At 40.3% G+C, this 26692-nt stretch overlaps 1 protein-coding gene across 1 annotated transcript in view; it reads right to left on the bottom strand.

Annotated features, from left to right (window-relative positions):
* Positions 1 to 21475: 21475 nt before the first annotated feature.
* MARCHF11 (membrane associated ring-CH-type finger 11) overlaps positions 21476 to 26692 on the bottom strand; it is a 119190-nt gene continuing 113973 nt past the window's right edge. The window contains exon 4 of the mRNA XM_032279073.1: positions 21476 to 22137. Within this exon, the coding sequence (XP_032134964.1) occupies positions 21815 to 22137 (323 nt within the window). The 3' untranslated portion in view covers positions 21476 to 21814. The remainder of the gene's footprint in view (positions 22138 to 26692) is intronic.

Raw genomic sequence — 26692 nt, 5'->3', positions numbered from 1 at the left:
ACATTCCATAAAACCAAGTCCAAAGGAGCCTTAAGGGCGCATACTGGGAAGAATGAGTGAGTTTAGTCATTAAAAAATGACTCTTTTGGCCCAGGCTTCATGGAAAGACATTTTTCCTCTGCCTCAAGTGATAAAATGCACATCATTGAGCAATGCTCTGGATACTGTTAGCTGAGGTTGGTGTGAGGCCCAGATTGCCCATTTGATTATTCATTTCATTTGTACCTCCTGGTGCTAACTTCTCTTTCTTACAGTGAACTCACTATTCCTTTACTCTATTTAGAAAAGAAATGAACTGCCAAGCTCATGCAAGGTAGGGGAGACTAGGGAGGTATAAGGACAGAAGAAACCAGCTAGATGTTGGGCATAACATAGTGGAATTTTCTATGGAAATTCTTACTCCATAATGTTGGAACACCCCTTTACCCCAAGTTTCTGGCCAGAGGTAAGCTAGGAGAGTTATTTTCATCTGAACTCTATTTTGGGGATTGGAGCGTTCCAAACAGAAGAAGATTTTTGCTGAGCATTTTAAACAATTGATTCCAGATGGATTCTCTCTGCATCATTTTTGGAATTGTTTTCTCTAGACATGTTCTAAAGATAGGATGTACATATTCACTAAGGATGGAAGGATGCTGAAATATTAAGCAGCCCAAATAGCAAATGTTACCACATTCTGGTTTCACTTGGGCAAATGGCTTCGATTCTTGTGTTTTTCTTGGTGTTTCTATGAGGCATCGGAGACAGTAACCCTGGCAAAGTAGGGCCCGCAAGAGGAGTATTCAGGAAAAATTGTCTATACCTTTTCTCAAGTACACACTTGGAGAATATTTTGTGATAGCAACACATGACTTTTATTTCAAATTACTTTTTGGAGAACTGGAATGAGAAATGTCGGATGTGTGTGGGGAGCGGGGGAGAGAGAGAGTTGCTGGTGAAGAAGCCAAGATTAAAAACTAGAGCCTGATTTCCACGCATGTTTTACTGCACAATGTTCCTTCTTCCCAGTGGTTATCTTCCAATAATCACCATGCAGAGGTGAATGTCAGGACAACTGGTAGAGCCCCAACACTGATCAAACAGAATGAACACCAGTATAAATGTCCACCATGACTGTACCTAGGCATCAGGCTGACCGTCAGCCGTAAACTGATGTTCCAGAGACTTTATACCCTTACTATACCTATGGCCAGAGGGGATATACACGTGTTGTCTTGCTCACTGTGTCATTAGACACAGATATCTTGGCAGCAACAGATGGTACCAGAGATTTGCTTCCCAAGTAAAGGTCACATGTTTTATATGGTAGCCCAGTGGTTGAAAAGGTGGTCAAGTGCCTAACACACATGCTCCTGTCTTTGGACAAAGAGAAGCCAACCCAATGACAGCCTCTCTCTAGAGTAGTTGAATGAGTGACACAGAAGTAGAGAGAAGAAATAGAGGCAGGGCACTTGTAGTGAGACTCCAAGAGTAGAAAAAGAAGCAGCTAGAAAAGAGGCTGAGAATGACAAATTCACTAGAGTGGGTCCCAATAGGTGCTGTTGACAAAGAGGACAAGAGGACTTAGACTTCCTAAGGACCTACAATGCTGCTTCAGTTCTCCATGGCAATGACTATGGGAGGTGGTCTTCTGAGCCTCCTCACTTCCCCAAGTCTTCATTGCTAACTTCCTATCACCTAAAGTCTCTCCTCCATGTAATGCAAAGTAATAATAACTACAATGATCAAATGCTTTTTAAATGCCAAATGTTTAAGTAGATTGTTTTAGCTAATTATTTTAAAAATTCTATGAAGTCGGTATCCTAATTCTGATATCTATTTTACAGATGAGAAAATGGAAGAAAAAGGCAGTCAATTATGATGGTAGCTTTCTTATTAAAAGCAAGAAGAATCTGCCATTAATTAATGGAAAATGCCAATTAAAATTGGGAATTGTTAAAAGCTGATTTATGCAAATCTTAAACAGTCTATTTTCTTTAAAACATATGAGTGTACATCACTTTGGCAAGGCCTTTTCTTTCAATAGAGGGTCCGCTAATTGCAATTCAGCACTGCTTTTCTGGCAGAAACCACACACAAAAAATATGCTCACCATTATCTAGTTTTAGTTCCTTTAATGTGAAATAAACCTGGAGATATGAGTAAAGAAATCTGATGCAGACTCCTTCTGGATTTCTTTTTCCTCTGTTCTCTAATCTTTTATAGTTGTTTTTCCAGTGCCCAATTTGCATGGCTTGCTCATGTCCTGTCCTTCCAAGATATTCAGCCTAGTTTTCACTGTGGATAAAGCGCTCTTTTCACATTCAGATTTCATCATTAGTTATCATATATAATTAAATTCTGTGATGACACCTAGTATTAAGAGATTTGAGAATGAACTATGAGACAACTCACCTGGTAAGAACAGAAATGTGTGAGTCTACTACAGAGGATGCATACCATAGAGAATGTATTCCTAACGTAGTTGTAACTACACATATGATCTCACATGCTCATCTGAAACCTTGCCACTCCTCCATTAGAGGGAGAGTCTGTGTCCCCTCCCCTTGAATCTATAGGGGACTTGGTGACTATGTTGACAAAGTATGGTGAAAATAATGCCATGTTACTTCTAAGTTTCAATTGCAAACATGTCACACACTTTTGCCCTGTCTTTTTACAAAGCTGCCTCTTGAAACCTAGCTATGTGCTGCCAGAAAGCCCAAACAAACTGTAGAGATGCCTCCATAGAGAGGAACCAAGGCCCCTAGCTCACAGCCCTGGCTTGAGCTTTCAGCTGACACGAGAACCATCTCGCCAACCATATGAATGAACTAATTTGAAAGTAGCTCCACTAGTCCCCAGTCAAGCCACTCTACCATGTACTATGTGAAGTAGAGGTGAGCAGTCTCCAGTGAGCACTTCCTAGTTAAAGATCAGTGAGCAAAGTAAGAGGTAGTTATTTTAGGCCCCTAAGTTTAGATGGTCTGTAATGAATCAATAGGTAGCTGGAATGAGTGTTTGGGGTGTCATTGGATATGTTTTACCAAGAGAATAGAAAGCAGATATCAATCAGTGGGTCTGATAAGTTAAACATCTACTGTAACTTTCCAAAGATTACACAAATATTAAGAGATAAAGCCTAGTTTTAAACCCAGAAGTCTACAGAATTATGATAGCCCTCAAAAAATGTTTAAAGGCCCCTATGGAGACATACATAGAAGCTGATGATACATAATTATTTATGCAAAATTACATAATAATTCCATGCTTACAGACATGCTGCTAATATTTAAAGGGTCTAAGGCAATTAATAAAAGATGTCTAATTTTTAAGAGTTAAAAATCAAGTTAAAAACTGTTAAAAATAAGTTTTATCCTGTTAACTTTACAAATATTTTATGAAATTTCAATGACCTGATTTGAGCTGAGAATTCTTGGACTCCATATCTGTTTTCTTTCTCTGTTTACCCTAGGGATCCTTTCCTCACTGCAAGGGCTTTGGTCACATGTGTATAATCTCCAGTCTATACTTCTAAGCTTCATTCACATATCCGGTTTCATATGGTTTGGCTTTGTACCCAAATCTCTCCGTGCATTGTAATAATCCCTATGTGTCATGGGAGGGACCCGGTGGGAGATAACTGAATCATGGGGGTGGGTTATTCTCGTGTTTCATAAAGTGGAATTCCCTCTTGCCTGCCGCCATGTAAGACATGCCTTTGCTCTTCCTTCACCTTCTGCCATGATTGTGAGGCCTCCACAACCATGTGAAACTGTGAATCCATTAAACCTCTTTCATTTATAAAATTACCCAGTCTCAAGTATGTCTTTATTAGCGGCATGAGAACAGGGGAATACACTGTTTTGCCATCAATTGCCTCTTGGCCAGCCCCAAGTATTAAGGATGTCCATGCTGCAGGATGGTCAGCTCCAGGAGAACAAACGCAAAGAAGAGGCTCATGTAAACTCAGAAGGCCGACTTAGGCCATTTGGGTAGAAATTTCTGAGAGCCTGATACCTGGAGCATGGTCTAAAAGAAGAAGTGGGCTCTGGCAGGACTCTGGGTGGAAACATGCCCTTGGCCCCCAGTCTCCTTGTGCTATGGAGAGAATGTAGCTAACAGGGACTGGAGTAGCACCTTTAACTATAGGGCACCCATGACAGGGGCCCCTCTTCTCAGGTCTAAGGACATACTGGCCTGACCTCCCAGATATGCTTCTCTCCAGACTCCCTCTCTTACCCTCTTCCAGGGTGTTTGGCACAGAATTGAAGACTGATAAATATTTTTTCAACAAAGTAGCCTGGTTTCTAAAGGCAAGTTTTCCATTTTCAGTCTTGGGTGCTGCTAAGGTTTAAGGCTGTCAGCCCTGAGTGAGGCTGTGAAGCTGGGATGGGAGCCAGATGTTCAGCACACCTCTAAGCACAGCTAGAATTGATTCTAAGTGTCTCTAAAGAGCACACACAATGGATGAGAATTAGATTTGACTCAATGGCTAGTGGCATAAAGCAAACACCAGACATTTGAGAATGAAACCTTGAGCACTCTTCCAACCTTTTGTCCTGATGATGATGTTTCCGCTGGCACTGACAAACTGCTATAATCTCTCTCCACACTCATGCCCAGCTAAAACTTCTCACGTCCTTAACCAAGTACACGTATTGTTCTGGTAATGACTACCAAGATAAGTGGAAAAGATTGAACCTAATGGTTGCTTTGCTGGCTGTTCTGTAGAATGCTGCAACTACACATTTAGGAGATTTATTTTAAGAGAACTAGCCGTCTTGATTATATCTTCAGATCAGCCTCTGCAGTATCACAGAACCGTCTATCCCCAACACCAGTAACCATGGCAGTGCACTGTTATTTACCAGACCTATAAGTAACAGGTCTTCCAAGCTTGTGTATGTTGCAGAAACAAACTTTCTTACTCAGTTTTAGTGCTATATGTTCAAGTACACTCTCTGTTATGTCCAGAAAATTATTACTCATAAAAGCAGTTGCTTTAGTTAATTGAAGATAGGTGTTTCAATACTATTTGAGTCCAAACGTAAAGGACTTGAGTCATAAAGTCCTATTAAAAACTTTACGTGCCATTTTGATTGAACTCATTTCTGCCAGAAGCAGAAAAGACCAAGCTAAGTTATACTCCAGAGTATTTTAAGTAAAGACAAAAAGAAACGTAAAGGAACAGTGTCATTCTGTATTTCTTTCAGTAAATTTAATTTACTTTTATTTGGAAAGGAGTTAATGCAAATCATTCATAAACATGGCTCTGAAGACCTCCAATGGAACTGAGGCTATTGAGGCATAACTCTCTTCAGGTATAACTCAAATATGCAATCAGAATTTTGTTTTCTGGAAGGCTGTTGGATCTAGGCAAGCAACAAAGATTAAACCTATGAGAAATGAGTGGTGCACCCTCTCTGGATCTCCTTCTGACAGTTAAAAATTCCCCTGGCTTCAGAAGAAATCCATCTCTGTCTAAACTCATCACTGGTTCTCTGGGAATAAATGTTGACTAAGAATTATATAAATTGATGTTTTAAATAAAGCTTGTCCAACCCACAGCCCACAGGCTGCATGTGGCTCAAGATGACTTTGAATATGGCAAAACACAACCTTATGAGATTTTTTTTGTGTTTTTTTTTTTAGCTCATAAGGTATTGTTAGTGTTAGTGTATTTTTTGTGTGGTCCAAGACAATTCTTCTTCCAATGTGGCCCCAGGAAGCCAAAAGATTTGACACTCCTGTTTTAAGTGGTACTTTTAATTTTAGAAATTTTCAGAAAATTTGATAAATTTGGGGTGAAAGAAAGCAAAATGTGGAGAAGTAATTTATTGAACTACTAATTCATAGATTCCCCCCTGTATTTCTATGGGAGGCTTAAAAACTAGAGAAAAATTCTATTTCCTCTTCATCCCTAAGGCTGTGTTTGCATATTTAAAAACTGAGGTTTTGTTTAGTTTGGCACATTACTGTTATTCTTTTACTTTCCCTGGGGAGAATTACACTGGCTCCTGGAAGGGGATGGGAACCGAGGACTGCAGGGAAGAAATGTGTAAAGCAGAAGGATGGCTTCCCAATTATGTCCAAATTCCATTTCCTGGAACCAGGAAATATGTCACCTTACATGGCAAAAGGAAGTTATAAAAGAAAAATGTTCAGAGTGAATAAGATAATGGGACTCACCTACGTGCTGCTTACAAGAGATAACCTTGGCCAGGTGCAGTGGCTCACACCTGTAATCCCAGCATTTTGGGAGGCCAAGGTGGGCAGATCACTTGAGGTCAGGAGTTCAAGACCAGCCTGGCCAAGATGGTGAAACCCTGTCTCTACTAAAAATACAAAAATTAACTGGGCATGGTGGAGGATACCTGTAATCGCAGCTACGTGGGAGGCTGAGGCAGGAGAATTGCTTGAATCTGGGAGGTGGAGGTTGCAATAAGCCAAGTTTAGGCCACTGCACTCTAGCCTGGGCAACAGAGCAAGATACAGTCTCAAAAAAAAAAAAAAAAACACAAGAGATAAACTTTACATATAAAACATAAATAATTTCAAAGAAAAAGGATGAGATGATGTACACTGTTAAAAGGCTTAGGCACATTCGAGCTGTAAAAAGTTTATTTGAGCATTCAGCAATTCATGAATTGGACAGGAGCAGACCACAAGTGGTTCATGGCTCCTCAGAAAAGTCCCTAGTTAGAAGTTAATTGGTGGCTTTTGATTAGTTAGGTTTAGGTATTGTTTTACTGCTTACCCTGAGTGAGACTTGGTTTGCTTATGTAGAAACTCAAGGCACTGGAGGCATTTCAGCCCAATGGTCTCCCGACTAGTTATTTTAACAGTATCAGGCGAAAATATAACCTCTAACTAAAGGCTTTCTACTTTAAACAATCAAATATTTTCCTTGGGTTGCTTTCATGAACACCTTATAAAAGGTTTCCCCTCATGCCCACTCTGATGTTGACTAGGGGCTGGCTCGGCTGGAAGTCCCAGAGAAAACTCCTATGGAAAAATTAATATTGACAAAGTAAGTTTCCATACCAGAAATAGAGAAGAACATTTAGTAATGAAAACAGTCAATTTATAAAGAAGACATAACGTTTCCATATGTACACATATATATCTAACATCAGGGCTCTAAAATATAGATAAAATCTATATCAGAAGGATATAGATTTTAACACCATTAACCAATTTGTGGTCATCAAAATTTATGAAACACCACACTCAAAACTTGCAAGAGCATTTTTTCAAAACTCCAAATAGGAAACTTCATGAGCCCTCCATTAAACAGGGCCACAAATTAATTAGTCCCTCCTCCCTTCAAGAGGTACAGTTTATTTTCCCACCTCTTTGATGTCAGCTGGTCTTGTGACTTGTGTGGCAGAACTGGTATTATACCACCTATGAGTCAAGGCCGCAAGAGTCCCTGACACTTGGTCTCCACCCTCTTGGAATGCTGCCGCCACAATGCAAAGAAGCTAAGACTGATTGCCCTGAGATGAAAAGAGCACATGGAGAGAGGCCCAGCCATGCCAGTGCTCCAACTGAGTCAGTGTCAGCCAGCCCTCTAGCTGAATGCAGCCTCATGAGTGTGATCAAGGGAAATTAGCAGAACAGTCATCCAGACATCCAACAGGATTATTAAAAAATAATAAATGGTTGTGTTTGGGCCACTAAGTTTTGGAGTAGCTTGCTATGAAGCAATAGATTGCTGATACCTAAGAAAGATCATATACTTGGCTATAAAAATATCTTCATACATTTCCATGGATCAAAATCATACAAAGTTTCTTTTTGACTACAGTGAGTTAAATTCTAAATATTACAAATCAATAACAAAAAAATCTAGGAAGCCCACAAATGTTTGGAAATTAAACAACATAGTTTTGAATAATTTATAGGTCAAAAAAGAAACAGCAAGGGAATTTATGAAATATTTTGTACAGAATAAGGAAAAAAATATCAAAACTTGTTAAGATGCAGTAAAAACGGCACACTTAGAAGAAAACTTTTAAAGTGTTTAAGTTAGGAGAAAACAAAACTGGGAGTGGTGGCTCACGCCTGTAATCCCAGCACTTTGGGAGGCCAAGGCAGGTAGATCGCTTGAGCTCAGGAGTTTGAGATCAGTGTGGGTAATAAGGCAAAACCTTGTCTCTGCAAAAAATACAAAAATTAGCCAGGCATGGAGTTGTGCACCCTTAGTCCCACATACTTAGGAGTCAGAGGCAGGAGGATTACCTGAGTCTGGGAAGTTGAGGCTGCAGTGAGCTGAGATTACACCACTGTACTCTAGCCTGGGTGACAGCAAGACCATGTCTCAGAAAACAATAAAAAATAAATAAAGGCTTAAAATCCATAATCTAAGGCTCTATCTTAAAAAGCTAGACAAAGGGCCAAGTGTGGTGGTTCATGTCTGTAATCCCAGCACTTTGGGAGGCTGAGGTGGGTAGATTACCTAAGGTAGGAGTTCACGACCAGCCTAACTAACATGGTGACAACCTATCTCTACTAAAAATACAAAAAATTAGCCAAGCATGGTGGCAGGCACCTGTAATCCCAGCTACTGGGGAGGCTAAGGCCGGAGAATCTCGAACCTGGGAGGTGGAGGTTGCAGTAAGCCGAGATGTTGCCATTGCACTCCAGCCCTAGCGACAAGAGCAAGACTCTACCTCAAATTTAAAAAAAGCTAGACCAAGAAGGCAAAAATTAAACCCAAATTTTATAGAAAGAAGGAAACAATTAGTCGTTATGTACTGAGGTAGATTTAATTGTGTGGGTAGACAATGCCAAGGAGTCAATCAGCAACAATAAAACCCCATGAGAATAATTAGTGGAATTAGCAAGTTCAACATAGAAAAGTCCATTTTGTTTCTATGCACTAACAATAAACAACTTAAAAATAAATAAAAATACTACACCGTATACAAAAACATGAACATATAAAATACTTCAAATAATTTTAACAAAAATGTAAAAAACCTCTATGCTTGAAACTATAAATATGTACGAACACAACCTTCTAAATAAACACCGAACCTTTTAGATAAATGCCTTTTTTAAAAAAACAAAAGGAAATTTTAACCCTCTTCCTTTTTATTCCCTTTTACTCAGAAGGCGAAAGGAAAAAGTGAGGAAGGGTTACATGACATCACAGTAGTGGGAGAGATGTGCAAGAAAGTTCCTAGGCTTTTTTTTGTAACAGCTTCAAACTGGAAACAGTTCAAATGTCCATGAATGGGAAACTGACACACAAACTGTGATATATTCATGTAATAGAATACTACTCAGCAATTAAAAACAGAACAAATAACTGATAAACATAACAACATGGATGGATCTCAAAAACATTTTGAAAACAAAAATTGTCAGATACAAAAAGTATGTACAGCAGTATATGGTATGTGCATATTTCATTTACATGAAATTCAAGAGCAGCCAGCCCCATTTTCTCCATTAATATCTCAATCGACATTACAACAGCTTTTACATCTGGGAGGCACAGAAACTGACTGAAAAGAGGCAGAAAATACCTTTCTTGGGTGGTAAGGATGTTCTGCATTTTCACTGGGATATTTGTGGCACGTGCATATATATTTTTCAACTGTAGTTTAACGTGTGCGTTTGTAGTCTGTACATTAAAACTCAATGAAATTAGATTATAAGAAAAATATGAATTTTCACATCAGTCAAGGGCGTTTTCAAGGCCTGGGACAAGTAAATCCTATAGGGAAGATAGCCCCAAACCTGGAGCTCATTGCAAGGTGACACTGGCAAGACTGGGAGAGACTCAGATGGTGGGTGGTCCACTGAGAGCCAAGATGGGGATGGCACAGTGGGGAGCAATGGCCAAACTGCTTTGGAGCAACCACCATGCAAGACAGGGGAGGCCTTCGGGCTACCAGTGCAGCAGATACCGTGAGGCGCAAAGCCTGCGCCCAAAGGCTCAGGGCAATTAGTTCTACCCCAGACAGAGGCAAGTGGGGCCTATAAGAATCACAAGGGGACCCCAATGTCTCCTCTCCCATCTCTGCAGGATTGCATATAACCCTTCCTCCCTTTTTCCTTCTGCTTTCAGAGTTAAAGGGGAAAAAAGGAAGATGGATAAAGATTCCTTTCTGTTTTAAAAACGAAATTGACCCCAAAGATACAGTTTTTTATTTAGAATATTGTTTTAGACCAGAAGAAACTGAGTTGTCTTGACTGGAAAATTCAAACGCCTTGCCCCGACCCAGCTACCACCTTCAGGGAGAGTGGAGACTCCAGAACTACTTGAAGCCCAAGGCTACAAAAAGTAAAGTTCCTTTTTGTTTTGTGTTTGAACTTTTGGGTTGCAGTGTGCGATTTCCAACTCAGGCCCATGCTGGTTTTCAGTCTCCATTCTGGCTGGAGTATTGTGTCCATGTGGGGTCATGGCAAGTAATGAAGCTGGGGTGATTGGAAGGGTCCAGGCCCTTGGGTACCATGTGAAGGAGCTTGGATTTTATCCTGAAGGCAAAGAGAAAGCTTCGAAAAAATTTAAGTCAGACAATAACATGATTAGATTTATGTCTTAGAAAAATTATTCACAGAAATGTGGGAAATAATTTGAAGTGAGCAAAACTAGAAGCCGGGAGGGTAGATAAGAAGCTATAGAAGAAAAATCGGCAGGACATCTGGAGGGTGTTTATTAAGGTGGTGGTAGTGGGCGTGGAGAAAATGGGACTGGATGTTATTAAGGAAGTAATTACACGGGTAAGGTGGAAGGTAACAATGATGCCGCTATCCTGGCTTAGACAACTAGGAGGATTATGATACCATTTACTGAGGAAAGGAACACAGAGATGTGCATTTGAAGGCCTCAGGGAAGGAAAAATGACAACATATTACCATGTGTATTAGTCTGTTCTCACATTGCTATAAAGAACTACTGGAGACTGGGTAATTTATAAGAAAAAAGGTTTAATTGGCTCACAGTTCCACAGGCTGTACAGGAAACATGGCTGGGGAGGCCTCAGGAAACTTACAATCATGGCAGAAGGTGAAGGGGAAGCTGGAACTTCCTACATGTCTGAAGCAAGAGGACAAGAGAGTGAAGTGGGAAGTGCTACACATTTTTAAACAATGATCTCGTAAGGACTCACTCATGAGACAGAACTAGGGGTATGGTGCTAAACCATTAGAAACCACCCCCATGATCCATCACTCCTACCAGGCTCCACCTCCAACTATATATATATATATATGTGTGTGTGTGTTTGTGTGTGTGTGTGTGTGTATGCCTTCTCATCCATAATTTTGAAATAGTATTCTTAAATTTATTGTAACATTTACCATCTATAACAAATAAGTAAATAAAAATGAAAGCAAGTGAAATTCAAACAACGTGATTCTGCTTATACGTCTCTCTGATTCCATTTCATTGCCAGTGAAGTCTACGGGGCATCTTAATTCAAGAAATGTTCCCTAGGAGCTCTCTGCCATAAAAGAATTGCTATGAAATTGAAGCAGTTTGCTTTGTAATGGGATCCTCATGAAGCATAAGCAGGTAAGCAATTTGCAATTTGAGTAAAACTGCTGAGAGCAGTGCTGTCGACACTTCGCCTTGTTGCAGTGATGGCTCTCAGTCCTGGGAGTGAGGGCAGAGCAGGACATTCCTGTTTCCCACTTGTCCCTTGTTGGGCTACTTGGTGACCAAGACTCTATATGCTTCTAATATTTAACTGTAAATAATTTGATGACTCAAGTATAATAAGATAAATTCTCTGGAAATGTATCTAGTCCATACAGAGAACTATGCTTGGCAGTATCCATGTCCAACTGAGAGTCAAGCATTTGGTAGACTTAACAAAAGTTTGGAGACTCAGATCAATGTGTTTGCACATGAGCTCAGGCCAAACATATCTGTGGTTGGCAGAATGATGGCCCCACAAAGATGTCCTGATTACATCCCCCTCAAACCTGTAAATATTTTACCTTATGGGGTAGGAAAAAAAAACCCCTGCGATTAAGTGAATGATCTTGAGATGGGAAGATTATCTTGAATTATCTGGGTGGACCAATCATAATCATAAGGATCTTATAAGATGGAAATGGAAGAGTGAAAGTCAGAGAGGAGAAGTAATGAGAAAGCAGAGGTTGAAGTGGTGGGCTTGGACGATGGAGGAAGGGACCACAAGCCAAGGAATGTGAGAAGCCCACAAGCTGGAAAGAAAGATAAAACAAATTGTACCCTGGCGCCTCCTAAAGAACCAGCCAAGTTGACACCTTAATTTCAGCCCCTTAAAATCTATTTGGGATGTCTTCCCACTGTAACTGTAAGATAATACATTTGTGTTGTTTTATGAAGCCACTAAGAAAGTGGTAATTTTTTATAATAGCAATAGGAAACTAATATGAGACATTATCTTCTGTTTGTTTCATGGTCATATGTCTCAGCATCTCCCTTCTTATCAATTATTCAGCCTTACTTAGGGAGGAGGTCAGGTTGAAAGATGCTTCGTAAGTAACCTTGAGCCATGAACAGCCACAGCTGCTGGTTCTTCAGACCACATCCCTCTGCTCATTCCTTACACACATACAGGACTTGACTCTCCCCTTTACGCACTAGGTCTGAGTGGTAGAGCATCTAGGTCACCAGGCATAGGGTTACGGGGTTCTCCTTCCTCATAGTTATTTGAATACCAGGAAGTAGTGGCTGTTCAAAACCCAGGAAATCCAATCAGATGGGGCGCAGCTGTGGAAATCCAACCTGAGTTGAGATTCATCCAAAGGATAGTCTCGACAAGCTACAATTGTCAAATCCAAACTTCTGACCCATACACATTATAAGTTCAAAGGAACATTTAGGGAAAAGGTATTTAAACACTGTCTCTCATATGCATTCAGTGTCAGTACAGCTGGCAGCCTAAGAAGTTATTCCACCTTAAAAAAAAAAACTCGGTTTGAAACACCTTCTGTACCAAGTGCTCCTAGACTGACATTGAGTCACTCAACCTGGCTCTTGCTAAACCCCTCATTTTTTCTCCAACAGGGAAGACCTCTATGTAATTTCATTTGACCCTGTTTATCACCAATATGCTGCAGAGGGCATTTAGACATTAATTGCATGGGCATTTTTCCAGCCCATGGAGAAGTCTTCAGGAAACTGATACAATGAGTAATTGATCGTTCAATAGACATTAGACCAATTCCAGATATGCAGTAATGAAATCAATCATAGCCTAATACATTCAACCTGGAATTTGTAGATAGCCTATCAAAAGTATTTCCAACAGACAAATTCTTTCATTGTTTCAGAAAACTTTATTTAAGTCATAAATGTCCGTAAGATATTTGTACCCCAAGGATCCTAGCTGGCAGAATAACTATTGAAGAAATAACCTATTCGGGAAAGATAAAATGTTTTCCAGCCTTCATATAAATTGTATTTCTTCATTGTTTCTAAAATGATGGCGGCCAGAAAGAGGTTTGTTGTGGCAAAGAAGAAATTGAAGCTAATTGTGGAGTCTGATAATGGTGTGTTGGTGATGAAGAAAAAGAAAGGGAAGGAAGGAAAGAATAAGAATAAGAGGGAGGAGGAGGAGGAGGGTGAGGGAGGAAGGAAACTGCCAAGTGTCAGAGCTATAAGAAATCTTGGTGGTTATATAATCTGGCCAGCACATGCATTGCAGTCTCCTAGCAAGTGAATAATAGTGGTTTATTTGGCTTTGAACATTGTCACATGAGTCTTTTTAATGCAAAGTTTGTCCAGTTAACACTGTATGCAGTGTTGATCAAGGCATCCTTCTGTACAAGTTAACCTACTTTGTGCAAGACTTTATACTTAAACCCAGGTGTGGGGTGCACACATGGCTGACCCTGTAAAGTCATGGTTTCTGGTATCAACTGTTCCAGACAGGCCTTCTCTTTCCCAGGCCCTTTCCTTTCCCATCCTCTACCATATTTAAACTTCCAACAATCTCCTCCAATCCTAACATCTCCTTTCTTATTCATTGCATATTCATTTAATTTTTTTAAAAAATATTTGTCAAGAGCGTACTGTGTGCAAATCATGCTGTGTGCCAGTGATGCTAAGCATCAGGGGAGTAGCACTGAACAAAATGTAGCCCCAGCTCTCATGACGTTTATGTTTTAGTGGAGGAAAAGAGTAGTAAAGAAACATATACTACGTTGGGTGCTGGAAAGTTTTCCAGGGAACATAAAGCAGAGGGAGGGAGTAGAGATCGGGAGGAGAGCTCCGTTTTAGAGTGGTCCAGGTGGACTTCAAGACAGGAAGGAAGCGAAGTGGTCCATGAGGACATGTGGGCAAGTGTGTTCTAGGTTGAAGGAAAAGTGAGCACCGGAAGATGCTTTATATGTTTCAAAGCTCGCATAAGCCGGACTGAGCAAGTAAAAGAGTGGTAGGAGCTGAGATCACAGAGGTAGATCACATAGGACCTTGTGGGACTCTGCAAGGGCACGGGCTTCATTCTCAGTGAGATGAGACTCCATTTGAGTGTATTTAAGTAGAGGAATGACATGACTTGATTTACATTCTGAAATGATGACTCTGCTGCTCTGAGCTAGGACTGTGGGGAGGAAGAGGAGTGTATTAGTTTTCTGTGGCTGTCACAGCAAATATCAAAAGTTGAGTGGTTTAAAAATTAGACACATAATTTCATGGTTATGGAGACCATAAGAAATCTTATGTGTCAGAGTCTTATGAGTCTATGTGTCAGAGGTCCATGGTCGCTGCGAAGGCTCTAGGGGAGCATCCTTTTGTGTTAGCTTTGGGGACTGCCAACAGTCTTGGCCCTCATGGCTTGCAGCTCCTCCCTGTAATCTCTGCCTCTACCATCACATGTCATGTTTTCTTGTGTGTCTGTGTTTCTCTGTGTCTTCACCTGCTTTTCTCATAAGAATGCCAGTCATTGGATTTAGAGCTTATCCTCAGCCAGTTTGACTTCGTCTTCACTAATTACATATGCAAAACCCTATTTCCAAATAAGTTCATGTCCTGAGATTTCAGGAAGACATTAATTTTGGAGGAGACACCATTCAACTCAATACAACTGACCTCCGGGAGCTATTGAGATAGTCCTGTGAGGGATGATTGTGGCTTATACCAGTGAGGGAGGTTCAGCCTGGTGATTAGATTTGGAAAAATGTTAAAGACTGAACTGATGATAGAACTCACTGGTAGATTGAACATGGGATATAAAAGAATGAAGGATATAGGGACAATGCCAACGTTTTGTGGCTTATGCAACTACAGGAATACAATTTCTATTTCCAGAGATGGCAGGGGAACAGGTTTTCAAGGAGAAACAAAGAGTTCTGGTTTCAAGAGTTTGAATATGGAAGTACCATGTCTCCTATTTCAAAGAGAAAATGGAAGCCACCAAGCAGGGTTCCCTAATTTCCTTCTAACCAAAGCTGTGCAGCTGCATGCCACCCTACTCCGGCTCTGCTCCTTCCCTTCTGGTTGAAGTTGCAGCTCAAATGCTGTGCAGGGTTCCAGATCCCACCCCCTCCGCCCTCCTCAGGAAGGTTTATCGCCCTCACTTATTAACAATTTCAACTCCCATTTAAATGTGCTCAAGGAGCTCACATGTTGAAATGAAGGAAAACAGAGAAACAAAGAATAAAAGATAAAAAAGGAGGAAGAAAAGGAAACCTCATTTTGAGAAACACGGCCACCACCTACTTGTCCCTGCCATTCACAACTAGATTGCAGCTTCTCCCCCACCTGCAATTTCATTGAAACTGCTTCTGTCAAGAGCACCAAGGTCCTCCTTGCTGTTAAATGCCACAGGCTTCACAGTCCTGGTTTGACTTTTCAGGGACATTTGATACTCTTGTTTCTGAAGCAGTCTTCCCTTTTGGCTTCTAAATATTTAACGTCCTTGGTCTTTCTCCACACTTTGCACACTCTCTCTCCCCGACTCCATCCTCAGTCCTCCCACAGGTGTTGGTCCCATCTATGTCCCTGACAGATGAGGCTCTAGCAGCGATCTTGCTTCTGAGCGTTGGACTTGCACATCCGATTGCCTCTTGGTCATCTCCACGTTGTCTTCTGTGTACACGAACTCAGTGAAGCCACCAAAGGACATAGGATCACTCTGCCAACTCCTGCTGCCCTGAGCTCCCAGGGTCAGCACAGGGCTCCCTCATCCTGCTGACCCCAGGAGGCATCAAGGCAGCTCTCCCTTGTTTTCTCTCTCTTTATGACCCTGTATTAGTCATAATGAGATGAAGACACACCCGAGACTGGCAATTTACAAAAGAAAGGTTTATTGGACCTACAATTCCATGTGGCTGGGGAGGCCTTACAGTCATGGGAGAAGGTGAAAGGGACATTTCACATGGTGGCAGACAAGAGAAGACAGATTGTGCAGGGAAACTCCCCTTTTAAAAACCATCAGATCTAGTGAGACTTATTCACTATCATGAGAACAGCACCCAAGAGACCTGCCCCTACGATTCGATTACCTCCCATCGGGTCCCTCCCACAACACATGGGAATGCAAGATGAGATTTGGGTGGGGACACGACAGAACTATATCAGCCTCTTACATGTAAATTGCCAAGTGTTCTGCTTCTCTGCAAATGTGCCTGCTTTCTGTGCACACTCTTCACAGAAGTAGGCCTCTTCAGTTGGCCCTACTTCTTCAGGTTCTCAATTTGAATGGTTACCTCCTTCAGGGGACCCTCCCTGAACCTTTGGTCTCAGCCACTTGTTCTTCCCATGTGCTCTTCCTTCAGTTCTCATTTCTGCAAAATAGCACTTACATCGCTCTGTTCTAAATGCCAGTTTGATTCCATCCTCCACATGACCATCAGCCTGTCTCTTATCCTGTGTTCCCAGCAGCCTCCCCTCCTTTTCACCTCACAGGGTGAAGATGGAGCCTAGCTTGTCACCCAGGCTAGAGTGCCATGGCACAATCTTGGCTCTCTACAACCTCCACCTCCTGGGTTCAAGCGATTCTCCTGCCTCAGCCTCTTCAGTAGCTGGGATTACAGGTGCCTGCCACCACGCCCAGCTAATTTTTGTATTTTTAGTAGAGATGGGGTTTCACCATGTTGGCCAGGCTTGTCTTGAACTTCTGACCTCTTGATCTGCTTGTCTTGGCCTCCCAAAGTGCTGGGATTATAGGTGTGAACTGCTTCGCCCAGCCAAAACAACTTTAAACTCCTTAACAAATTCACCACATAAACCTACAGTGTACAAAATGGCGCCTTTATGAAGGAATGAATTAATCTGTAGGTACCACTGGGGTCCAGAACTTTGAGCTTTGCTATAAATTATAGCATCTGCTGCAATTCTGTATCACCCACACGTGATGGAAGCATTTTTTTCTGAACTGTTAAACTGGCACTGAGCTAACTGCCTAAAGTATCTTTTTAAGGTACTTTTTAATAAAGTATCCCTATTATTTCTTAATATGTAGAACACATATCATATAATTTTGTATAAATTATGTCACTTATGTAAATAATATATATTATGTACGTAATGAAATAATTATATATTACATTATTATATATAACATTTTATTATGTATTATATAATACTTATTTCATACATAATTTAAAACAAAATTTGCCACATCTTAGCTTGTAAAAGGTTGAACTTGGAAAGAGAAGTTTAAAATATTGGCTATTTGTAATTTACTGGTATTAAAAGGTATAAGTTAAAAACTAAGCTACATACTAAGAGACATATAGGCAAAGCAATCTCTGTTTAAAAATGACACATCAGGCCAGGCATGGTGACCCACACTAGTAATCCCAGCATTTGTGAGGCCTAGCGGGCACATCACTTGAGGCCAGGAGTTTGAGACAAGACTGACTAACATGCGAAATACTGTCTGTACTAAAAATACAAAAACAAACAAACAAAAACAAGAGCTGGGCATGGGAGCGCATGCTTGTAATTCCAGCTACTCAGGAGGCTGAGGCACAAGAATCACTTGAACCCGAGAGGTGGAGGTTGCAGTGAGTTGAGATCACCACACTGCACTCCAGCCTGAGTGGCAGAGCAAGGCTCTGTCTCAGAAAAATAATGGTGAATGAATGAATGAATAAATAAACAAATAAATGTGACACATCCATTGCTAGATGACATATCCTCCTCCCATATCTAGGCCAGGGAAGAGGGCACATTTGTGCATCATCAAAAATAACAGGCCAGGCTAACATCACTAACTTATAAGGGAAGAAACAGCAAAGAGAAGCAGTTCCAGCTGAAGCAAAAACAAGAGAGAGAGAGCTTGCTTTATTATGGCATGTTATTAGTTACTGAGATGTGTAGAATAAAAAACAACAAAAAATATTGGCTGGGTGCGATGGCTCATCTATAATCCCAACACTGAGAAGCAGAGGCAGACAGATGACCTGAGGTCAGGAGTTCAAGACCCGCCTGGCCAACATGGTGAAACCCCGTCTCTACTAAAAAATACAAAAATTAGCCAGATGTGGTGGCAGTCACCTGTAATCCCAGCTACTGGGAAGCTGAGGCATGAGAACTGCTTGGACCCAGGATGCAGAGGTTGCAGTGAGCCGAGATCACATCGCCCCACTCCAGCCTGGGCAATAGAGCAAGACCCCATCTCAAAAACAAAACAAAACAAAAAAAACAGATGACAAAATGTATTTACCCTGGAAATTGTTTGGGGCTCATTTAGTAATGGAGAAACTGTCCTCTACTCCACAAGAGCTACAATGTACTTTTCTCTTAAGAATGATAGCCATTGCTATCATCCCAGAGAGGAAAAGAAAGCAGCATAGTCCATTTGACACCCTAGTATTTCTGTTGCCTCACTGAATTTGCAGCAACTGGTGGAGAGAGAACATCCATCCCCCACAAATGACCCTGCTAAATCTTACCACCCACTGCTCGAATACCATCTTCTATATGAGATTCAGTCCCAGATTCCTACGGTGGGGTCATGCCTTCACCTGTGGCCCATGGTTCCCTACATGAAGCCTCTCCATTGCTGGAACATACCTTTTACTCCGCAGCTGTTCCAGAGTGTTCTATTATTTGATGGGCAAGTATTCATTCATGCTTCCAGACCCCACGGCCTGTCAGCTTGTCAGGGACACCTTTCCCGGCTGCCCTAGGGCAACTGACAGCCCCTCTAGATCGGCACCTTGGCTCACATGTATGATGACACACACAATGCGGTGCAGCCTGTCCGCACACACGGAGTCTTCCTGACACCCTGGCTTATCCATGCCCCGCTGCTAACAGTGCCTGACACAGGAAGTGCTCTGTGTTTCTACCACAAATCATTGAAAAGAGACAGGCCGCATACAGCTTCTAAATCTGCATAATATTGAAAAAGATTTTGAAAATAATAATTTAAAATATTTCCAACTCATTTCCTTACCATAGATGTTTTTGACATGTAAGACAGCCTAAGGTTGAATTATGGCATCAACTCATATAGGATGATATTAAGCATTTAAATTATTTTAAAGCTCTATTATTTAAATTCCCTAAATACATTCCCCATGCTTGCAGTGTTTCTTTTGAGTTTTTTTCTTTTCTTTTATTTTTTTTGAGACAGGGTCTCAGTCTGTTGCCCAGACTGAAGTGTAGTGGCACAATCTCAGCTTACTGCAACCTCTGCCTCCCAGGCTCAAGTGATTCTCCTGCCTCAGCCCCCTGAGTAGAGGGCATTACAGGTGCGCACCACCAAACCCAGCTAATTTTTGTGTTTTTAGTAGATACGGGGCTTCACCATGTTGGCCAGGCTGGTCTTGAACTCCTGACCTCAAATTATCTACATGCCTCAGCCTCCCAAAGTGCTGGGATTCCAAGCATGAGCCACTACGCTCTGCCTCTTTGGAGTTTCTATGCAATCATTTCATGGATGGTAAATTTTGTTGAGTGGAAATTCTGCCAGATTTCTTATTCCAACATTGATTCAGGGAGTGTGGGGGCGTGTGTGTGAGAAGGCGGGAGTTGTGGAGACAGGATGTAGACAAAAGATACATTCAAAGAGCAAGGTCTTGGGAAACAGGAAGGCTAGGTGCGTGTTTCTTTCCGATGGACATTTCCATCATCCACTCTCCCTTCCATCATGCCCTCGTATCCAGCCGCCTCCACCTCATGCACCCACACAGTCTTTATAGACAGCAGTTTCTCATCCTCTGTCCCTTTTTGTTTTCGAGTGAGTTGACATGAATGCAAGGGTTGCACTGATTCAAAGGGCAGTGGAGCAGTGATAGTCTAATTTGTGTCTAAAGTCTCTTAGTCCATATTTTTTAACACAGTCCTCTAAATTGTAATGTCAAGAGTAACCACAATTTTTCCCTATTAAGCTTTATATTGTTGATGATCTGCCTTACTGGTGTAACTGTTCAGGAATCTCACCCAGGACTGTGCTCATGGAACATCAGATTCAAACAAGCAATCAATCAAAGTTTGAAACACTGTTTAGCATTCTCACCGCCTAAATCTTCCTCTAAATAATGGCTGAATTTTCCTTCTTTTATGATTCCTTCTTCGCATTTCAGCAAATTGTCCCATCCTTATCATTTGTGACACAGTTTTTGATTGGAAAAATATTACTTCAAGTTTTGGGAGAATTTGCTGTGGAGGAATCACAATCTATTCTGTGAAGTATTCCATTATGTAAACGTGAACCATTCTATTATTAATCACCCGAAAGTCATTTTTAGAAAATAGAATGTGAAGCATTTTATTTTATATGATTCAAAATCTAATCATTAATTACTTTCAACAACGAGCACATTCAATTCACGTTTCTAGGGAAAACCTCCTTCCTGCCTTCTCTTCTGCTCTGTGGTTGTTCATTAAAATGTGCCAATTACCTCCATTAGGTAGATAAGAAGGTAGAAAATCCCCAGGTACCACTAGTTAGCAACTAGGGGAGTCAATAGCCTCATTTTTCATTCCCTCTTTTCATTTAAAAAATACTCACCTAGTGAAAGAAAAAGACTTCTCACTACTGGCAAACATATTTCATAGAACCTCATTAAACCAAGTAATAGGGTTAGCATTTCAATGATTTAAGAAGATATGTAAGGTTTTACAAAAAGAAAATCTAATTAAGATGGTGCTCAAAAAATTCAAGACACTAATAAATAACCAAATTAATTGTGATAGGTCTGTCGGAGGGCTGTGCAAATGTTAGTCATTATCATGATTGCAGGTACCAGGACACAACATTTTGGTGAGCCTTTGTAAGTATGCAAGGCTCTGCTTATGTAATATGTACCGGAGTAAAACTATTTTTATTCTACTCCTTTTTATCTTTCTACAAGCTCTCTGTTTCAGAAATTAGATAACCAGTCGTAAGTCCTAGACCATGCATTCCTGGTGACCGGTTACCTCATCACAGCAAAAAGTCATGCTTCAGTTTGCCAACCAGCCCGAGGCCTGAGAGCATCACCTCCGAGCTCTCCATGTTGCAGAACCAACAGGCACTTTGGAATCTGCCCGCAGCATCCTAATCGCTTACCTGTTCGTAACAGGTCTGAAAAATTACACACAGAGTGAAAGCTTTCATAAAAATATATTTAAAACAAGCAAGAAAAAATAGTTTTGGCCTTAAGGGTAACTTCCATTATTCTTTTAACCAAGTATAGTTAAATTATATGTATAATGATTTCAAGTACCAACTTATAAAAGATGTGACAAATCAGACAATGAAGAACAAGAGGACTCTTTTTTTTCTCAGAAAAATGTATTTGCAATTCAAATGTTCATATAAAAAGCATAAATTTTAAAAAGTTCATAGATGTGTGTTTTCAGAAGTGCTATGATCTCGCTATTCATTGCAATTACATTCCAAAATGTGCAGGGCGGTCCACACTGCATCCTCTTATGCTTTTGTCACACTGAAGTCACTCTCATCACAACCTCCCCCGAGCTGTTATCTTCTGGTAAGTCTTCATGGGGCCTCATCCGATTGAACAGGTGCAATAACACGTAGCCACACTGAAACCTTGGTGAGGTTAACTGAGTTGGGTGAACCAAGTTTCTGTTCCGCAGAGCTGTCAATGGCAACCACAAAGTCCTACTTGTGGAAGATTCTCCCCGGCTGCTTTCTTCGATGTCTGTGGCTTTGTCATAATTTAACACATCCCAGTGCAAATTCACAGCTCGCCAGCGCTTGAATACTCTGTAAACTGCAGCTCCTTCATGAACAATGAGACCTAAAATTTGAGGAAATCAAAAACCAAAAAGACTGGTGATGATCGAAGGTTGGGAGTATTATTTTGTGTACAAGTAAGGGATCCAAAAATAGTTATGTTATTCATCATCAGCAAAGCATATGGTATTCTGTCTACTCAAATAGTATGACTAATGGTAAGCCGCTAACCATATGACACAGAAATAATCCATTGTTAAAGAATAAGAATACACTAATATGTACAGAGTCAAGCTATTGTGGATATAATTTGCTTGCTCCATCATGGTTCAGATTTCGCCTTGGGCATTTATATTGCCTTAGAAGAATCATTATTCTTAGAGGAATCATTAGATTCATTTATGGATTTAATATATATTCTTAAGTGCCTATTGTGTGGCCAAGCAATGTGTTAAGGGCTTGAACTCAGCTGGCAATTTAATTTAAGAAAGAGACAGTCGTTAAGGCCATTACAGATACTAACTAAGGTTACTGTTTCCCCAGTTCCTAAAACAATGCCTGATGTGGAGCAAAAACCATATAAACTTTATTTGTACTCTCCTCAAAAATTCAACGAAAATGACTTGAACAGTTACTTTAGAGGTTTATGAATATTATACCATTTAGTTCTCACCAGAACTTTATAACGTAAGTCCTAGCACTTCCCCAGTTTTATAAGGAAACCAAGCCTTGGGGAATGTTCAGAAACTTGCTCAAAAACATATGGCTAGTCGCGGTGAAGAGCAGGGATTTAAACCCAGGCAGGCTGGCTCCAGGGTCCTTGTTCTTTGCTGCTATAAAGTGAATTGGATCTTTCCATGTTTCTGAGAGAGACTCGTAGGAAAATAATACAGCAAACTCGGAAACCGTAAGTCAGACAGGCTGCACTAGCACATGTGCCATCTCCACTATCCACCCAGATCTATCACACACCCTGCATTTCACACATATGCATTTCAGTGTGTAGTCCAAAGGCTTTGGATTTGTGATCCCTCACAAAAAGTAGTCCCTGGGGAAGGTCTCCCAGATAAAAAAAAAATGAGGACGAGCTCTCCTCTTCGAGGAGGCTGAAAGTCCACTGAAGTCGGTGGAGAGGTCAATGAAGAGCATTTGGTAGATGAAGTACAGCATGTGAGCAGAGCATGTCAGCTGGTAGAGCCACATTTTAATAATACATTTTAAAATGAGCAGATTTCACCTATTAGCATTTAGACCTTTGGGTATATGCCCTAGAGAAACTCTCACAGATATGAACAAGAAAGCAAGTTTAAAGATGTTTACTACCTAATTGCTTGTATTTGAGGGAAAAAAATTGCAAGGGATTTCAATGTCTATCCTCAGAAGAATGGATAAATTATTTGTAAAACCAATGGATAAGAGTAACGAGATAAAAGGAAATACAGTCATATGCATTAACGTGGATACCTCTGAAATCATGACAATCCCAAAGTCACAACAAAGAAAATGAAAGTGGCAGAAAGAAAGAACTGGAATGAATAAATACTACATATACATTTTAACGAAGGCACATATATGTGGTAGACATATAAAAGCATCAACGAGAATAATAACCACTAAATTCATGGTAGTAAGGAAGGAAGGAAAGAACCAAAATTGGGAAGTGGCTTCGAAGAGGGTTCCAACATTTGGGTGTCCCAAATGTTGCATTTTTAAAACTGGGTGGTAGGGATGTTAATGTTTAGCATATTATTCTGTGTATTTTTGGTGCCTGAAAATTCAAAATTTCAAAAATAACAGAGAATTTACTGGAAAAGTTAATCTAAAGTGGATTTGGGGAGTTGGATGCAATAAGAGGTCACTGCATTATACGTAAAGAGGAGAGTGATGGCAGTAAGGATAAGACAGAGAAATAAGGCAGTAAATTCTTAGAGAAAATTGACAGAAACTGTAATGGAAAAAAGGGGGAAAAATCAGAGTCCCATTTTTTTTTTTTTTTTGAGACGGAGTTTCGCTCTTGTTACCCAGGCTGGAGTGCAATGGCGCGATCTCGGCTCACCGCAACCTCCGCCTCCTGGGTTCAAGCAATTCTCCTGCCTCAGCCTCCTGAGTAGCTGGGATTACAGGCATGTGCCACCATGCCCAGCTAATTTTTTGTAGTTTTAGTAGAGACGGGGTTTCACCATGTTGACCAGGATGGTCTCAATCTCTTGACCTCGTGATCCACCCGCCTTGGCCTCCCAAAGTGCTGGGATTACAGGCTTGAGCCACTGCGCCCGGCCATGAGTCCCATGTTTTTAAGGCTAGAGGAATGGGTGACTGAAAGATTGCTAGTAACTTTCCAATAGGTACAATGAGGTAAGTGTTTCGAGCATGATTTTCTTGGAGAGACGATTACATGTTTTTGTCAGATAAAACAATGCCAGGTAGGTGACAGACATACGCAGTCCTTGGGGGTGTTGAACAATGAGAACACAAAGACACAGGGAGGGGAACATCACACACTGGGGCCTTAATTTAAATTAATTAATTAATTACATTTAAATTGAATAAATTAATTTAAAAAAAAGAGATATCCAGTCCTTGAAAAGTGACACTTACCTAATGTCAAAACTTAAGTTTTGCACTTCTCCCTTACCAGGAAGTAAATTTCTGATACATGTCACTTACAAGTATTCCAAAGATATTAATATGGGCTACATAAAAAATGCATGTGGTCTAACAAGCAAACATATTTTAAGCCCAGTTTTTATAACAACCAAAGTACAAGGAGAAATGTAAACTTCTGTTCATCGTAACAATTTTAAATAATTGTTTTGATCAACTCCCTTTTCCAAATGAATAATCACAGTTGACCTAACTGATCAGATATTTCCAGCAAAAAGCCAGAATGAAAAGTCAATGCTACCAGATTGTAATTGGTGGTTCTATTATTAGCTTTCTGAATTACCCGTGGTCAATAATTTAACATTTCAGGTTCTATTTTTCCTCCCTAAAATGAAATTGGAATACCTAATCTTTACATTCAGCCAGGGAGTATAAAGATAAATTGGAATTCATCAACTATAAAGCCCTCACATTTTTCTGGGATGGTAAGTACATAAATACAAGACATTGTTATTAATTAAAAATCAATAGTGAATCTGTGTGGTGGGGAACACACATTCACACTAATCACAAAACAATTACAGCCTGAGACAGGTGCATCCTGGGTAAGTGTTGTGATGGGGGTGTGGGAACACAGCTTCACCAGAGAAACCACTGACTTTGCAGGATCCTATTTTTTTATTGATTTGCTTTGCAAGGGCAGAAATCAGATCACTTACTAGAGCCTAAAGTCACTTTCTGGGAATATATTCCTGGTAGCTCTTTTCTAAATACATAAATCTAACTAATATGCAGAAATAACCCCACAGGCCTGTATAGTACATTTTGAACCAAATTTAAAGGGAGAGAGCTACCTGATGTTTTCATGAAGACACAGTCCTTTTGAATTTCCAGCTCTGTGGGCTGCTTTTTAATTGCCGTAGGTTATGAATGATGTTTAGATTTTATTTCCCATGAGCATTCAGAATTACTCCTTGCCCTCTGCAAGCTCAGATTTTACTGAAATGCAATGAATTCCATTCCCACCCTCAAGGCTGTTCTCTGAAATGTGCATTATCCTCCCTTTACTTTAAATGCTCTGGCGTTAATGGCAAATGTCTTTTGTGCTAGTGGTTATGAGAAGGTGTGACTACTATGATCATTAAGGCCAGGGTAAGGATTCATTCAACTCTGGCTCATTTTGTTGAAAATCCAGCTTTTAAAAAACTCTATTAGTATGCTTTCTTACCGAGGATCAAATGAATTGTCACCTTGACATTTCAGGTCATATGAGAACAGACTGACTTACTTTTTCATCTGAGTCACTAAGCCTAAATGACGCGAAAAGCAATGATCACTTCCATAAAATGTAAATACTAAATATTTTAGGATACTTGCTACATTTATTAACAGCATGGATATCCAAAGCATGTGATTTATGGGAATTTAAGGTTTTGAGAGTTGAGGAGTACGTGCACGCGTGTGTGTGGCTGGCTGCTTGGTTTTTGTCAGTTTCTTACTAGAAACTTTTAACTGGAGCATTTCCTTACTGAAGTGCAAAGAAACATTTTTGTTAGAGAATAACCTTGAAAAAACAGGCTTAAATAATTTCTGGTTTTATTGAAATAAACAGATTTTAATATAAGAAAAACAAATTCAAAAATTTGAAGTGGTGTGTTAGTAGAAATTATTTCTGGTATTAGAGTATAGGCTACTTACCCAAAGAAGTGCTGGGGAAGGCTATCAGGTACATATGGTCACGTGCTCACATGCTTGTGCACAGACACACACACCATTTGTCTATGTTTACTTTACCATGTGAAGTGTTATAGTTAATAGAGACTTAACAAAATTCATGATCAAATACAAACAAATTCTGACATTAATTTCCAAACCACTGGTCAAAACATTTCATATCGTGTTACCAGTCTCAGCTTTTATTAGATAAGTTTGGTTGCTTTCATAATTCATAAGATAAATTTGTATCGCGAACCTATTCTGTGCCAAATACTGTGCTAAGAGGTTTACATGCACAA

Source organism: Sapajus apella, unplaced genomic scaffold (assembly GCF_009761245.1).
Source record: "Sapajus apella isolate SASKATOON/1434 unplaced genomic scaffold, GSC_monkey_1.0 scaffold11, whole genome shotgun sequence".
Lineage (NCBI taxonomy): Eukaryota > Metazoa > Chordata > Mammalia > Primates > Cebidae > Sapajus > Sapajus apella.
Note: the sequence above shows the minus strand (reverse complement) of the source record. Positions and strands in the feature narration are given on the sequence as shown.